This window comes from Vidua chalybeata, chromosome 1, assembly GCF_026979565.1.
Source record: "Vidua chalybeata isolate OUT-0048 chromosome 1, bVidCha1 merged haplotype, whole genome shotgun sequence".
NCBI lineage: Eukaryota > Metazoa > Chordata > Aves > Passeriformes > Viduidae > Vidua > Vidua chalybeata.
In genome coordinates this window covers 119,039,362-119,055,199 of record NC_071530.1, presented here as the reverse complement: position 1 = coordinate 119,055,199, position 15,838 = coordinate 119,039,362, and the positions used below count along the sequence as shown (strand labels likewise).

The 15,838-nt window shown below is 38.9% G+C and overlaps 1 protein-coding gene across 1 annotated transcript in view; it reads left to right on the top strand.

The window, feature by feature from the left end:
• CPA6 (carboxypeptidase A6) overlaps positions 1-15,838 on the top strand; it is an 83,573-nt gene that overhangs the window by 45,214 nt on the left and 22,521 nt on the right. Inside the window, exons 3-6 of the mRNA XM_053965845.1 lie at positions 4,944-5,068; positions 8,455-8,569; positions 9,503-9,604; positions 10,435-10,539. Coding sequence (XP_053821820.1) covers positions 4,944-5,068; positions 8,455-8,569; positions 9,503-9,604; positions 10,435-10,539 — 447 coding nt within the window. The remainder of the gene's footprint in view (positions 1-4,943; positions 5,069-8,454; positions 8,570-9,502; positions 9,605-10,434; positions 10,540-15,838) is intronic.

The following is a 15,838-nucleotide window of genomic DNA, read 5'->3' as shown; positions in this document are numbered from 1 at the left end:
TCTGCTGATATCAGTAAGACTAAAGCGATTTCTACTTCTACTCTCTGCTTTCTACTGGATTTATATTTGAAAATGTATCCAATTTCTATTGGATTTATAATTGAAAACTTATCTAATGACTTGCATGACTGCTTATGGTTTTTATGCATCTATACATGAGTACATTTCCCATTTATATCCAAGAGCCCATGAGAAAAGAGCACCCCTCCTTTCATTATTGACTGCACATTCCCTTTTACAAGAGATTCAGAAATGCCAAGCAATGGCATCATAACAATAATTATATTCTGAACTTTACAGTTGACAGCATTTCTCAAAGAAATCCATTCATGGTGGTGTTAAGGACAAAGCCAGCTTTAGCACATGTATTGCTGGACACAACTCAGTAGGAATAAAAAACTGGAATTGCTAGGTAATAAAATATATAACAAAATTACTCTCTTCATGGGGAATAACACAGATAAATCGTAAGCTGTTTTCTCCAGTTACTAAATGTAAGTTACGGCAAAGTTATTCTAGTTATTTTCAAGACATACATCAGTCATCTCTTTTGATTGATACATAATTGCAGACCTGATGAGAGCACTAAGCATCTTCCTTTCAGGCTAAATGGAAGAAGAAATTAAACATCAGCTTATGAAAAGGTAGTGAGGGACAACTGGAGGCTACTGCCCAAGAAAATGGCTTTAATTTAAAAGACCAACCTAAACCCCACGGGTTAAAGAAGCTGGGGATTTATTTCAGTGACTTGAGTATAAAAAAAAAAAAAGACTGTAGGATTTATGCAGCCATGAGAGTGTTTGTGGGGAAAAACAGTGAGACTCTTTTCTTCCCAGGCTTCCTTTCCATGGCATGGAATGAGCTGGAGGAAAACTGAACTAGTGAATAAAAATCTTCCTGTTCTGTTTTCTCTCTTGGCAGAGCAAAAGAATTTTCTGTACACCATTTGTGATATGTAGGATTATACTAACAAAGTGTTTGTATTCTTGGAAAATTATTTGCATAATTTGAACTTTGGAAGAAATTCTGAATTTAAGCACCCAAATCTATTTAAAATATTTGTCCTTTTGCTTTGAGCTGACTTTTCATCACTGTACTGACGAAAACCTAGAGACATGACTAATGAGTTCAGGGTTGCTATACCTTGGAAGGTCTCCAGGTAAGAGCTGATAGATTTATTTGAGTTGTCTTTAAAACCTCAGTTTAAAGGTAAACTGTCTACAAAGAAACCTGGCTTTCCTAAGAAAAAATTGAACTACAGGGACTTTAATGGGACAAGTGAGGTTGAAAAAAGAACAGGCAGTTAAAAAAGACTACTTTTTATGTGGTTACAATTAATAAATCTCTAACACTTTCTTTGTCAAATAAAGCAATAATGTGTTTAAATACTTTGGAAAAAGAGATCTGCCTGTGTGCTCTTACATACCATTTTTTTCCTCATAGAAAGTAAGTCAGGATGCTCATGCCTCCAGTGAGATTCTGAGAAAGAGCATTCACTGGGCATCTGGGGAGCCACCACTGTCCCTGAGAAGAGATATTCATGGTCACACTTGAGTGGCAGGTGCTGAGTAATTGGTCTCCTGGTCCCAAGGCTGAACTTGCTGAAAAATCTTGCCTGGGCTCTGCTTATTATCCAGAGGCTTTAAACATCCCAACACCTTTAAAAGGCAACCTGCAGCTTGAAAGACAAGAAAAGGTGTCCAAATAAGAGAGTTCTGCAAAGGACATGAGAATATTTAGGTTGCAGGCATGTTCTAAAGCATATTGCTTTTCCTCTAGCCTCAAGATACCAGGTGAATTTTGAGGTTCAAGTATTTGGCTGTACACTCAGGGAGTTTTGTAGGATTTCTGTATCAGTTTGTTTTGTAGCTGGAGAATCTTCCTCCCACCTAGCAAATCATACCACCCATAAAGCAAGTAGAAATCTTTTGGCACTGACTGGTACTCCATAATACTGAATAAAGGCTCATGTGTAATGTGTGGGGGGAACAATGCCCCATCACAGAGAGTGAAGAGGGTAGTACAACAATTCACTGCCACTCACTAGCCAACAGAGCTCAGCATGGAAATCCAAGGCATATTTGTGAGAGGAATGATGTTGAAATAAGAGTGATGACTTCATTAAGATCCTCAGCATCCGTGGGAGATGAAATGATGAAGTGTCCTGAAGATGACAGTGAGTATAAGATAGTTGGACTTGCTCAGGCCGAACATGCTTGCTCTGAAATCCATCTTCTGTTTGTCAGTTTTTATGTACTTGTCACACCAAGGGCAAGCTGACAGCTGCAATATATATAAGATGTCTGTTGGAGAAATGTGTTGCTTGTTAAATGCTTTGTAAGGCAAAATCCAGCCAGTGACTGAAGTGGTATTCTGGACAGCACAGGTAATGTCTCCCAGAGAAGCGCTGATTGCTTTGTTTACACTGGAAAGGATGAGAAGTGGGAGTCAAAGGAAACCAGATTATCCAAACAGGGAACTGAGATGAAGTGGAATGATTTGCATGCTAAATATGGGATTTATTTGTCTCACTTCCAGGACAATGCCAGGAGTGAAGTATTGCATTTTCACTGAAAGAGGATAGTGGCAATATGCCACAGATTTCATTAGTTAAAAGAAGATTGCTTCAGCTTTTGATATTCACTTATAGGCAGTAATGTGAGGAACAACTAGACTACCTCAGAACTTAAAGAGTCTGGTGATGTTATAACTAATAGTGTGAATATTGGTTGGTTTATTCCCTCCATGGTGATGGAGAGTTTCACCAAAATAAATCCTGAGTAACTGTCAAAAACAAAGACATATTAGGTGTATATCAGTTGTGATTTGTTGAGGAGTTTTTCTGTTTCAGTTTTGTGTGCTTAGATATTACAGTTGGCCAGGAGCCACTTCACTTCAGTTGTTCTTAGCTTGTATGTAACAATTTGTTTTTATTTTTATGATGATGGCTCAAGCTGAGCTGATTGATAGACTGTTACTCTAAGAGCAACAAAATTACCCTTTCTGTTGTATATTTTTTAGGAATGAATCTTAAAAGTCAAATACACATATGGCATGTGTATCTTTAAATGTCAAACATACATATTAACCATGTGTGAAATTACCCCTGTTGAATTAGGGGGGCATTTCACTGGGTGCCTATAATTTATCAAAATATGAAAGACAGATAAACTAATAAACACAGGGTGTTAGTGCAATGAGATGATCTTTATTTGTAAGCAGCATTTAGCACCATTTAATTCATGACTTTGGTTTCTACTGACCATCTGTCATAGCTGCTGTCAGCTTCACAAGCCTTGTGAACTTTGCCAGTCCTGGTGTTAGACTTCAAAAGATGCTGCACCCACCCACCAGTATGACTTGGATCCAGAGAGCATATTGTGACAGCATGAAACAAAGAGCGGTTTTGGCAACAAGAAGAGGCTGGCCCTGTGTTTCAGTTCTGCTCCTTCCAAAGTAGCAGGCATTTAATTGGATTAACTGAGCTGAGGTCACCTTTGGTGGAAGAGGTAGCACCAGGTTCAGCATCAGATGCCCTCTTAGAATACTCTTATTCAGGGTCATTTGAGAAATGGTGAGAACTAAACCTGTCTCCCTGTAATCTCCCAGTTGCAAGACTGTACTCCTCTTGCAAATGAGGTCCACAGCAAGTCCAGGTAAATGCATTTGATGTTTTCAAATAGCTTCTATGGCATAAAAGAAGCCAGAAGATTTTAAAGTATAAATTATAAAAATCTTTTTAGATACCTGGAAAGCAGTGGACACTCATGAGCTGTATCAACAGCTTCATCAGGGCAACCTGGCACAGCTGATTGCAACAAAACAGAAAAGACAAGACAAAAAAGCAAAAGACATTTATCAAGCATTAATCCTTTTTAGATTTTCTTTAAGAAATGTGTGGATGTGTAGTCAGTATCAACTTCCTTCCTTGTATTCAGCTCACAAATGTATTTTTAAGGCCTGTGGATCTTGGCATGCCTCTTTGTCATGTTGATACAGAGATTGTTGTTGAAACTCCCATTTTTAATCTCCTATGAATATCCAGAAGCTCTGGAAAGAGTTTTGTTGACTTGTGTTCTTTCCACTGTCCTCACACTGGCTAAGGAAGAACTGTGCTCACCTCTGTTGAAGAGTATGTGCTGGTACACCATTTGACTACAGGTTGCAGAACACTGAGTTTCAAATCCCTTTGAAAAAGGGATTTGCAAATTTTCTTGCTTTCTTGAAAATTCATGTCCTGGTCTAAAATTTCCAAGTGTATTTCAGATTTGGCAACAAAAGGAAGTAAAAATGGACAAGAAACATCCCTTACGTATGTGCAGATACAGATAGCACAATAACAATAGTGGTTCAGTAGCTATCATTTTTTACAAGATTGTAATAACCTGATTATCTTAATCCTATTATTTTGACATTTCATATAAAATTATTGTGTATTCATTGTCTTGGTGGCCTGTTATTGACCCCTGATCAGCTTATTATCAAGAATAAAGCTCGAGTATATTTTGCAAAAAACACTGGTTTGTGCTATGCTTTCTATACCTCTTTAGCACATTTTTTGCTGCTTTAGTCAACGCAGAAAATGCCTTGCAAAATAAAAAAGACTCATGGACTGCACAGGAGTTAATACTTTGGGAATGTATAGTAGTCTGAGGAGGTGCATGAAGCTGGAAGTAGCTTTTGTTTCGATCTGTTTGAGGAGGCATATTCTGAAGACTTCTCTGTTCCCATTGGCAAATCTCCCAGGAGAGTTGCGGTAAGCTGGACACAATCAAGCCTCAAAATCTGCTCCGTTAGCATAGGTGTGGACCAGGACCAGCCGATGCAGTTCTATTGTCTCTACCATGCCTAGAGGGTTTGCCCTACCTTCAAGCATGCCTTCTCCTGGACTTCCCCACCTACACTGAATGCATGTGAATTACAGGTTGGTTCCTGCACTACAGGTGGACCTGTGGCAGCCCAGCAGCCCCATCCACATCGTCGAAGGTGCGGTCGCTGACGTGCGAGTACCGCAGAACACGACGCGGAGCCTGCTGCCCTACCTCCAGCAAGCAAACATCCAGTACACGTAAGCCCATGCTCCACTTCCCCTGCCTCACTCCAGAGAGCTGGCCTTCAGGGCAGCTCTGCACCTACCACGCCAAGTGTGCTCAAGAATACGTTCCACATCACAGCAATTAGGCTGGCAGACAGCTTACCATTGCCAAGAAAACGGCCGCTTTAATGGCAGAGCAGCAAATCTCCCACAGGCAGGCAGCTTTAATTAAATGTCCTCCTTTGGAGTCAAGCTGAAGTGTTTTCAATGTATGTGAAATCACATCTGTTAAGAGAGGGTTGGTAATTACTAATTCTGCAGCCTGCTTTGCCTCTTTCTTTATTTAGCATAAGCAAAGTTTATTTACAAGTGAGCTGCAAATGCAGAGGCAAAACTTCTGCATCAATTATACAGGAACTACTTCTATTATTCTCCATTCCTGGTGACCAGTGCAAGTCATACAGTACAAATGCAGTACATTTGGCTTCACATATTATTATAGTGCTCCTTAAAAAAATTCAAGGCAATTTTGGAGTATATTGATCCTTTCATATTTATCCGTATGATGTACTGGACAAGAGTAATGATCTTGTCTTTAAAGCCTTCTCATTGGCATGCATATTCATCTGAATAATCAGCTCATGAGTTCTCAAACATTTGCTGAATAAAGACCTACATGAGGTTATTTATACTTATTTCTCAGTGATAAAAGGATGGTGTAAATCATAATGTAGATGTATTTATGTATACATATGTATAGTACTCATCAGAATCCCATTTTTATTATAACAGTGCTCTCTTCTTAATTAATTGTTCTAAAAATACAGAAACAAACATAAGGAAATTAAGTACACAAGCTCCATGGCTGCAGTTCAGAGTGACTTTCATGTGGGTTCAGCACTGCTTTGGTTTTGTTTATGTTTAAAACTGAGATGGGGCTTTTTCTAATTGTTTTCCTGTGCTTATAAAAAAAATGTTCCCTAATTACTGTGACCCAGCAGTTGTATTCACGTCTGCTGCTGTTCCTGCTCACAGTAATCACCTTCAATGAAATGACAGAAGGACATTTTATATGTGTTATAAACACTCTCTGTACTTGAAGACCTCTGCTTGGGTTGCAAAGCAATGTGCAAGCGCAAGATCTGCGAGAGCAAAAGGTCTCTGCAGTTTACCTCAAAAAACATGCTACAAACATTGGATTAATCTTCCACAGAGAAAATCTCTCTGACTTTTGGCACACAAGTGATGTGCACTTGGAAGGAAACTGAGCAGCATTTTACCAGATCCAGACTTGTCCTTTGCTCTCCCTCTTATTCTTGCTGCCTGTTTTGGATGGTCCCAGCCATTAAGAGCAAAACCCTGCAAAGCATGTGCTTGTCCTGACAAGCCTCCTGAGATCTGTAACTCCACAAAAGCCAGGAGGATACACCATGAGAGCAATAACAGCCAGAGTCAGGGAGCAGCAGGAGCAGGCTGGCCAAGCACAATCATGCCCACAGCACAGATGGGGTGGGGACCACAGCCCTGAGCTGAAGTGCAGCGCCACAACTAAGATTTTGTGCAGCTCCTTTTCACATGGCTGATTTTCACGATTTTTTAAAAATATTTTTCCCCACACACTCAATGGAATCAAATTTCTACCTCCCTTTTGGAACTGGGAAAGTCTGAGCCAAACTCCAGGTAAAATTTCAGCTTGATGCAGTGATGCTTACCTGAATTGCAACATATTTACAAAATCAGGAAACATTTCAGCTTCCCGAATAATAACCAGCACTTTCCTGTAAAATAGGCTTATCTCTCTTAGCGTTTGACTTCCTGACAAGATGGCCATGAAAACAAGCCAGGCATCAGGTAAACTCTCTGCACCAAGTTGCCTCAGCTGTAAGTTTTTTGGTAAAGAAGCCGCTTACATTGCACTCAGTCCTGAGGGACTTAAGAGCCTTTGTGTTATAAGCACACCCAGTACATTGTCATTTACAAGTAAAGAAATATTATCAAATCTCATTTAGAGTACAGATGCATAAGTTAGCAGAGTGAGCTTGATTTTGGTAGGTGCTTATACTGATCAGAATTCTGCAAAGCAGTCCAGCATTTTTTTAAACTATTAGATGCCCTAATGACTTGAATAAAATCACTCATTTAATCAGCTTTACAGTACTAGTCTTATTGTATATATACCACCCCTCAAGTCAAGACTATAATCATTTAGTTTACTTAATGAATGTTGGTGATGTAGAACAATGTAATTCCTAATTATACAACTACTTCACTCATGGATTGGAAGATGAGAATAACCTTTACTTTGATTCTATGTGCAGATAGACCTATTACCTTTGAGGCATCTGCTGCGCAGCTGAGTTAGGAGCAGAGTAAATTCCATTTCTTTCCATCTTTTTCCAATCACAGAAGTTAATGCCTATAAAAATGTAAAAGGTTGAATGTGACTGTCTTTTTTTGGGAATGGTGAATTAGTGGCATGGTGATTACATTGCCATGCTTTAGGAGAAGAGTGCATACAAGAATGACTCTCAGTTTTACAGTAATGTTGTTACAGATATCCGTGACAATATTCCCAGCTTCTGCTACTGTCTGGTGGATGCTTCAACTTCTTCATTATAATTATTTTTAGATGTTTTCTATATTATAATTTTGTATTTGTGCCATTTTTTATTTTTGCCATAAAACAGGAAAGTTTCAGCTTACGCAACTCTTCCTGCATTTTACTCTTAATGCAAAGAACCTCTCACTTTTTATGCAAGTATATTTAAATTTTACTTAACATTTTTCATATTTTTCCTGAGTTATTTTAATAAAACTGGCAAACAGCTACAGCAGAGTAGATAATGTAAACAACAAAGCCCACTTTAGATTTTTTGTTTGCAGTTTTTCTTGTTTCAGACAGAATGATAATGCTATGCTATGCTACCAAGTTCTTATTTTTTTAGTTTTGCCTCTACAACTTGTAACTATATGTAATATTCCATGCCACTCCCAAAAGAAAGTGTGTCAATGTTTTCCTAAGCTTACAAAGATTTTTGAAATTGTTTGAAATCAGTTTTTGAAGATCCATGATCACATCGTATCACTGGATTATGAAAGAAGACAGTAAATGTTGCTCCATAAACAAATGAAAGTGGGTGCTTCTTCACATTGGCTACATTATTTACATCATTCTGTTTCAGTCATTTAACAAGCTTATTGTGTTTTTGAAGGCACTGTTACATTTCAAAGCAGCTGGAGTATTTATTTGGCAGCTTTTATTCAAGTGAGCCTGAAGCACCTATTGTCAAATGTAACAGATGAAGTAAAGTCAGGATAGTTTAACTTCTGCTATATTTCTTCTAAAAATGATGTTGTTCTGATTTAGCTTGTGTGTTCTTTTAGTTTTTCAATAATACCACTATCTTTTTTTTACTTAGGATTCTCATATCAGACTTACAGCAAGCAATAGAAAACCAAACTGGAGGGAGGTCCCATAGGAATCGAAGGTCCCTCTCTGGGTATAACTATGAAGTTTACCACTCCCTGGAAGAGGTGCATTAAAATTCATATTGTTCCTCTTATCTACTATAATGTTGTATTTAGTAAGGCTAAGGTTTCATTCTCTCTACAAGTTCTGGTTACCTGTCCATCTTCAGGAGTGTTCTAAGTGTTTCTTCTTTAAAAACAGGCACTTCCTTGAAAAAAAAAAAAGTATTTAATATTTGTATTCAAGGCTTATCTTTACATTATCTTTACATCTTTCAGAGCATCTGAGTTTTGTTTTTAAAGTATGTCTTTTACTCTGGTTGAATAAGAGATTTCAATGACTGATTGGTCACACTAAGTCATTTAATTAAGCAATACGAGTAAATAAATGCTTAAGTATTTGCACAGGAGGTACAAACACGTAAAAACACTTAGATACAAACTCATTTCTGAGGAATACTATCCTGGATGATGGTCGGGTAAATAATTCCTGTTGATTTTAGTGTGCTCACGTATACAGTTTCAGTCTGCACCAAAACAAAGTCACTAGGCTGAGCATGGAGAGTGCTGCACCACAAGATCTGCTGCCCATGAAACAAATATTACAGGTAGCATTGAGTTCTGCATGTCAATCTGTTTGCTATTGTGTTCTGGCAGGCAGAAACATGGATCTTCTTTCTTCATTCCATTAATATTTAGTGGCAATGGTGGATTAGCTGCATCCCCATATTTTTAATGGACAGCTTATGCATTCCAGTATTACCCAACAATGAAATGGAAAAAAAAAATCCCATGTGAAGGCTGCATCCAGCCTCTGGCTATAGAGTTATGAGTGCCAAATAATAGTTAAAGTGTGAAAACAAAAACAAGACAAAAATAAAAACTATAGGAAAATCAAAAAATAGAGAGAGGGCTGAGATCTGAGCCAAATAAATGTATTGCAGTTTCTTCCCATTAAATGTGAAGATTGAAGCAATGATTTTATTTTTGTGTTTGCAGATCGAGGACTGGATGCATTATCTGAATAGAACTTATTCAGACCTTGTTCACATGTTCTCTGTTGGAAAATCCTATGAAGGGAGACCACTGTATGTACTCAAGGTAAAGATAAAATAGTCATTAATGTGACTAAAATCTGGCATCAGGGACAGACACTGTTATTTATGTTACAGCATATACACCAGAGACACAGCTTAACAGTGTTTCCTGAGGATGAATTGCTAAAATCTAAGTATCTCTCTGAATGTCATCTTTAATGAAAAAAGGCAGGGAAAAGCTGGAAAACTAATAGCCAAATCCTATTTACCTGGATTGCATATGTATGGAGAAAGATAACAGGACAAGTTCAATTAGCAGGATTTGCATTTAAGTGGATTGGAAAGCTTTTTATTTATAGACAACTAGGAGAGCAGTTATGCTGGAGTGAGATCCCTCTGTGGATCCCTTCTCAGCATGTGCCAGAAATGCTGCTTCTTTACCTACTGACAAGATTTCAGGGCTGTGTGCTCTCAACTCTCTAATATGATTAGGACCACAAATTAGAGTGTGTCAGCAATATGCAAAAAATCTTACTTTCAATGTATTTTCCTTTCATTTCCTATTGAAGAGTTCTGAAAATTTGATTCACTATCATGCAATTCATGTAATGTCATTTTTCCTCACCCTACTCCATGTGATAATCATTCCTCATAAAAGAGGAACTTACAGATCTCACTTCTGCTACAGTTTTTTCCCATAAGTCAGCCTCATTATCGTGGCATACCTGCCTAACATTATCTTGGCCATACCTTTTAAAACAGTAAATTTGTGTTCCTTTATATGAGGAAATTCAAAATGGTTTAGCCTCTCTCATATTCTATTATTTTCTCATTATTGTGTTTTCACTAATGTGATGCAATCTATTGGTATTTTGTGAATATTCACATTTCAAGTTAGGTAAAAGATCACGGCCCTACAAGAAAGCTGTCTGGATAGACTGTGGGATTCATGCCAGAGAGTGGATTGGCCCAGCCTTTTGCCAGTGGTTCGTGAAAGAAGTAAGTGTTTAAAATTTACAGTCATACAGTTCTTTCTGTTAAGCAAACTTTGCATTTTTGCTGTACCAGATCTAACACAATACTCTTGTACATGCTGGCGAACCCAGTGAGAAGAAATGAGGATGTTTGACTCAATTCAGAAGGCTGAATGATTTCTTTATTATAATGACATTAAAATACATTAATATACTATATAAAGGAAGATACTAAAACTACAAAACCTACTTGTTCTAATGATCATCTCTAATACACTACTTGTGACCTTCTCTCGAGAGTCTAAACACAAGTGGATCTGATTGGCCATCAGGCCCAAACAATCCACTATGATCTACCTAAGCAATTGTTTACCTAAGTAAACAATTCTCCAAACACATTCCACAAGAGAAAAACAAAGAGCAGAGATAGAAATTGTTTTCTCTTTCATTTCTCTCTATACACCTTTATGAAAAATCCTGAGAGAGAGAGAAATGTACTTGCCACACACTACTAATATGGAAAGTAACTAGCTATTATACCTCTCTTTTTTAAAATTATTTGTGGAATACTTAAGTGCTTAATAAACAAAGCTGTTAGTGACAGCCAGACATAGCTAGGCACAGGACAAAAATATGCCAGACACGTACTGGCAGAGATGTGAAGTAGGATTTTATTCCAAGACCCAAAAGTGTGAAGATTTTCAGTAATTTTGGTAATTGCCCAGGTAAATCAATGCCAGTGTGTACCACTTCAGATCAGTTAAGCAGTATCTTTGTTTTAAGGACTTAGTTTAAAAGAGACATTTCTCTTTTGTGTAATTCCATAGGAATAGAAAGCTAAAGTCACAGAATCGTGAAATAAAATCACAGAGTTGTCTAGGTTTGAAAAGACCTTAAAGATCATCAAGTCCAGCTGTTAACCTAACACTGCCAAGTCCACCACTAAGCTCACTCCAAGTGCCACATCTATACATCTTTTAAATACCTCCAGGGATGGTGACAAGCATTTCACTGGACAGCCTGTTCCAATATTTGACAACCCTGTCAGTATCCAAGCCTCCAACCCAGTATCCAAGCCTTAAGGCCATTTCCTCTTGTCCTAGCACTTGTTACTTGAGATGAGAGGCTGGCTTCCACCTGGCTACAGCTCCTCTCAGGCAGTTGTAGAGATCAATAAGGACCCTCCTGAGCCTCCTTTTCTCTAAAGACCCTCAGATCCCTCAGCTGCTCCTCATCACATTTGTTCTCCAGACCTTCACCAGTCTCAATTCCCTTCTCTGGACTCACTCCATAACCTCAATGTCTTTTTTGTAGTGAGGGGCCCAAAACTGAACACAGGATTCAAGGTGTGGCCTCACCACTGCCGAGTTCAGGGGGATAATCACTGCCCTAGTCCTGCTGGCCACACTATTGCTGATACAGGCCAGGTGTCATTGGCCTTGGCCACCTGGGCACACACTGGCTCATGTTCAGCTGCTGTCAACCAGCACCCCCAGGTCTTTTTCCAACAGGCATCTTCCCAACCACTCTTCCCTCAGCCAGTAGCACTGCATGGGGTCTCTGTGACTCAAGTGCAGGATCTGGCACTTGGCTTTTCTGAACAGTTGGTCTCAATCTGTCAAGAATTCATCTACCATGGTTCCATGATGGCAACTGTCATAGTTTTCTGCTGTGCAATGGCTTCCAGCTCCTGTTTGTTACTCATCCTGCGTGTATTGGTATAGATGTGCTTCAGTTGGGCTACTGATCTGACTGCCTTCTGGAGGGAAGAAGCCCTAATTCCTACATGACCGGTTTTAGGCACTTCTGTAGTTTCTAACACATCAATACTCTTCTGTCTTTGCTGCCAAATGGATCTCCATCCCCAGCCTCTACTGGGATGGCAGACTGAAGGACCTGTCTCGAGCAACATCCCTCAAACATCTGTGTGGTGCCCCCAAGTTTATCAAGCCTGGTTTTATCCTCTTCCATCTTCAAATCCAATTTAAAGCTCTTTCAATGAGACCTCTTAACTTATGATCAAAGATTGTTTTCCCCCTTTGAGACAGGTACACCCTATCTCACTGGGAAGCCTGCTGTTGTGTAAACCACCCCATGATCAAAACACCAAAATTCTGCCAGTGACACCAGTCTCAGAGCCAGGGATTGATCTGCTGGCTGTTCTTTATAGATGGATTTCACCTGAAATGATGAATTTCATATTATCTGAAAAGCAAGTGATTCCAATGTCTCTTTGATTCTATCTTATTTGGTTTATTCTCCCTTTACTTTTGATGTCTAGTGTTTAGTCTCCATACTTACTCATTTGTAGTTTTCAAATGAGAGGTGAAATCAAATGGAATTGGAATTTTGCTTCTAAATTGTCTGGTTCTGTTTTGGTCTTGATTTGTTGGTTTTGGGTTTTTTTTTTGGGGGGGGAGGTTTTTATTTTGTTTTTAATTTGTTTGTTTTTGTTTTTGTTTTTTTTTTTTTAATATTAGCACTTAAACTCTTCTAATTTGGGATTCATTACAGATGCATTATATGTTTACAGGGTTTTGCCATTTCCCATAGCCAACAAACTTTTGTTCAAAATGAGACAGCTGCACAATGGAGACTACCTTGCAATGTAATTGACAGAAGTAAAAAGTGACTTAAAAATACCCCCACAGATGTGCTTTGTGTATTTTGCATGCCATTTTTTGCACAAAATAAGAGTTGCAATACACTTTTACAAGCTTCTTCCTACAAACACCCTATTTTCTCACTTTTCTCCCCACCCATCACTGTGTAATTCTGCAATGTATTAATACCTCCTCTGATTTCATGAGAGTAAACTTCTGCATCATCAACACCCTCATGCTGAGATGATCATATAAACATGTGTGGCCTTTCCTCAGGAATCACACCAGTGTATAGGAAAAGTACAGAAATAATGAGGCCACTACAGTTTGGATGAGCCTGTCACCACAAATAGGCTAAATAGGAGCTGGTCTCTAAATTTTGGTGTGCAGGAATTATGTGTCATCTTATTAAGACTCCTGTTAATGTGAAGATGAACTAACTTGCAATTTCTGAGCAGCTTTCCTACCCAGGCTGCAATAAGGAGGGAAGCTGGGGCAGAAAGGCACTGGTGGGAAGCCTATTGTTTAAATTCCTCTTTCTTACCAAAGTTTTCCCATAAAGCAGTACAATGTGGCAGTAGGGTAAAAACCACAAGACTTCTCTGTAGACTTTATAGCACAATATAGACTGTGGGTGTGTATATAAAAACCTTCTGGTTGTTATTTGAGATCTTCAGAGAGCCTTATAAGGCTGATTCTCTAATTATGCAAAAACATTTTCCTGGATTAAAAGTAGTCTCCACAGAGCTCCTTCAGACTACAAGAATGTACCACCTTTGTCTGCTCATCCTTTCTCAGAACAGTATTTCAATCCAGCATTAAAGCAAAAAGCATCAGGAAGAGAATACATTATGCTCATAGTCTCCACCATCATATTAAAATCAACTGGCTATGGAGAGACAAGATTATTAGATTGCTTGGTTTAGGACATTACTTTTCTCACTGTAAGAATTAGAATTTTTTAGTAAGAACTCTGGGAAAACTGAAGGTCTTTCTGTGCTTCAAACTCTGCAATTCTCTTTTGCTGGCAAACTCCTCCCTTAAGCACCTCTGCAGCCTGGCAGCCCAGTTTTCCATCCTCCCTGGTACTTACGGGCAGTTCTGAGAAAGGGCTGTCAGCTTGGAAACAGATTTTTCCTGGCATGTTTGTTGACTCTAAGGAATAGCACCACAAGTCCATTGATTTAAGGCAAGCAAGAAGTAATGCTGGATTTACATGATGTTGGCTTCTTTTCTAACAGGAACACCATACATGCATTCCTTTACTCTGCAGGCAGCCTGAAATGTCTTAGCAAGCTTTCACTGCACCCTGTGATCTCTGACACTTATTTTTATTGAAGTATATCCATGTTCCTGTGTACAAGAAGGCTTTTCAGGCAATTTAGCTTAGGAAGAAAACCCTCTACACATAAATTTCACTTAACATTCAAGCCTCAGACTGGATGCCTCAAACTTGACTGTCACCAGATGACACAAGCAAAAACGACGCACCACAGCTTTGGTCACAATGAAGAGACTAATTTATTTTCTCTGACTCCAATCTTTTATAGTTCTCAAAAGGTGCCAGTGGATTGGAGGGTGAACGTGCCACCTCTCCAACGACACTGGACAAACTACCTGTACATCAAATTTCTCAGCCTCTATGAAAGAATGCAAAACAATAGGTTGTTTACAGAAAGTTGTGTGGGAAAGTTCTCTACAAGAATGTAAACTCAGAAGGCTTTAGAAAACTCTTGATAATCAGCATGACACTTGACTAAATACTCCTATTCAGTTTGGGAACCCTCAGTATCTGGTTTGCACCTCTAGAAGTGGCAGATTCTGCGTGAAGTGGATTTGCTGCAAGCAGTGGAAGAGCACCTCCAAAGAGTGGAGGTGCCACTGAGCAGCTGCTCATGGGTTTTTCCTGGGCATGGCAGCAGCTGCCCGCTTTCTACAGAGAATCTGGAATTGTTCAGCTAAACTGGACCTGGCTCTCACCTACTTAGAAATGCAAAACAGACTAAAGTAGATCAGACTTGGGAAGTTAGGAGGTAAGGCTGGAGCATGGGAAGGCTGTGCAGACTTGTTCTGTATTTGGGCAATTACAATAGTTAGGGAAAAAGAAAATAATAACTAGAGAAAAAATATAGAGAAGTTATATATTTAAAAGAGAAAGAGAATGCACAGGATATTATGTGATAATATATTTCAAAGTACAAAAACAGCCCACTCACATTTTGAAACAAACAAAAGGAGAGCAAATACTATGGTTTGGGGAGTTGTGGGTTTTGTTTAGTTTTCTGTGTGTTGTTTTGATTTTTTTTTTTTTTTCCTTATAATCTACTCCAGAATGAGCTCTAGCCTTGGCTCTGTGTTCCATAGGTCTGATGTTAATAACAACATCACTGTTTGTTTCTGTGGAAGGCGCCCCTAAAAGTCTGTAGTCTCTCAGCTAAAGATAATCAGATGTTCTGTCAGGAGTAGCTGTACTGCTGGCCTCTGGCAAACCCCACCTCATTGTCATTGAATTTCAAGACAAGAAAGGGGACACCCTGCACACAGGACCAGAGTTTTAGGTACCTGCTAATGAGCCACAGAGAAGTGTCTGCACCTGTACTGTAGTGAAATAGCAGTGAGGTTACAGTAGAATCCCACCCAATTCAAGCCTTACTCAGCTGGAAAGAGACGGAAAAAGTTCTCTGAAAGTGGAAACATTACAAGACCTGTGGTGGAGAAGGG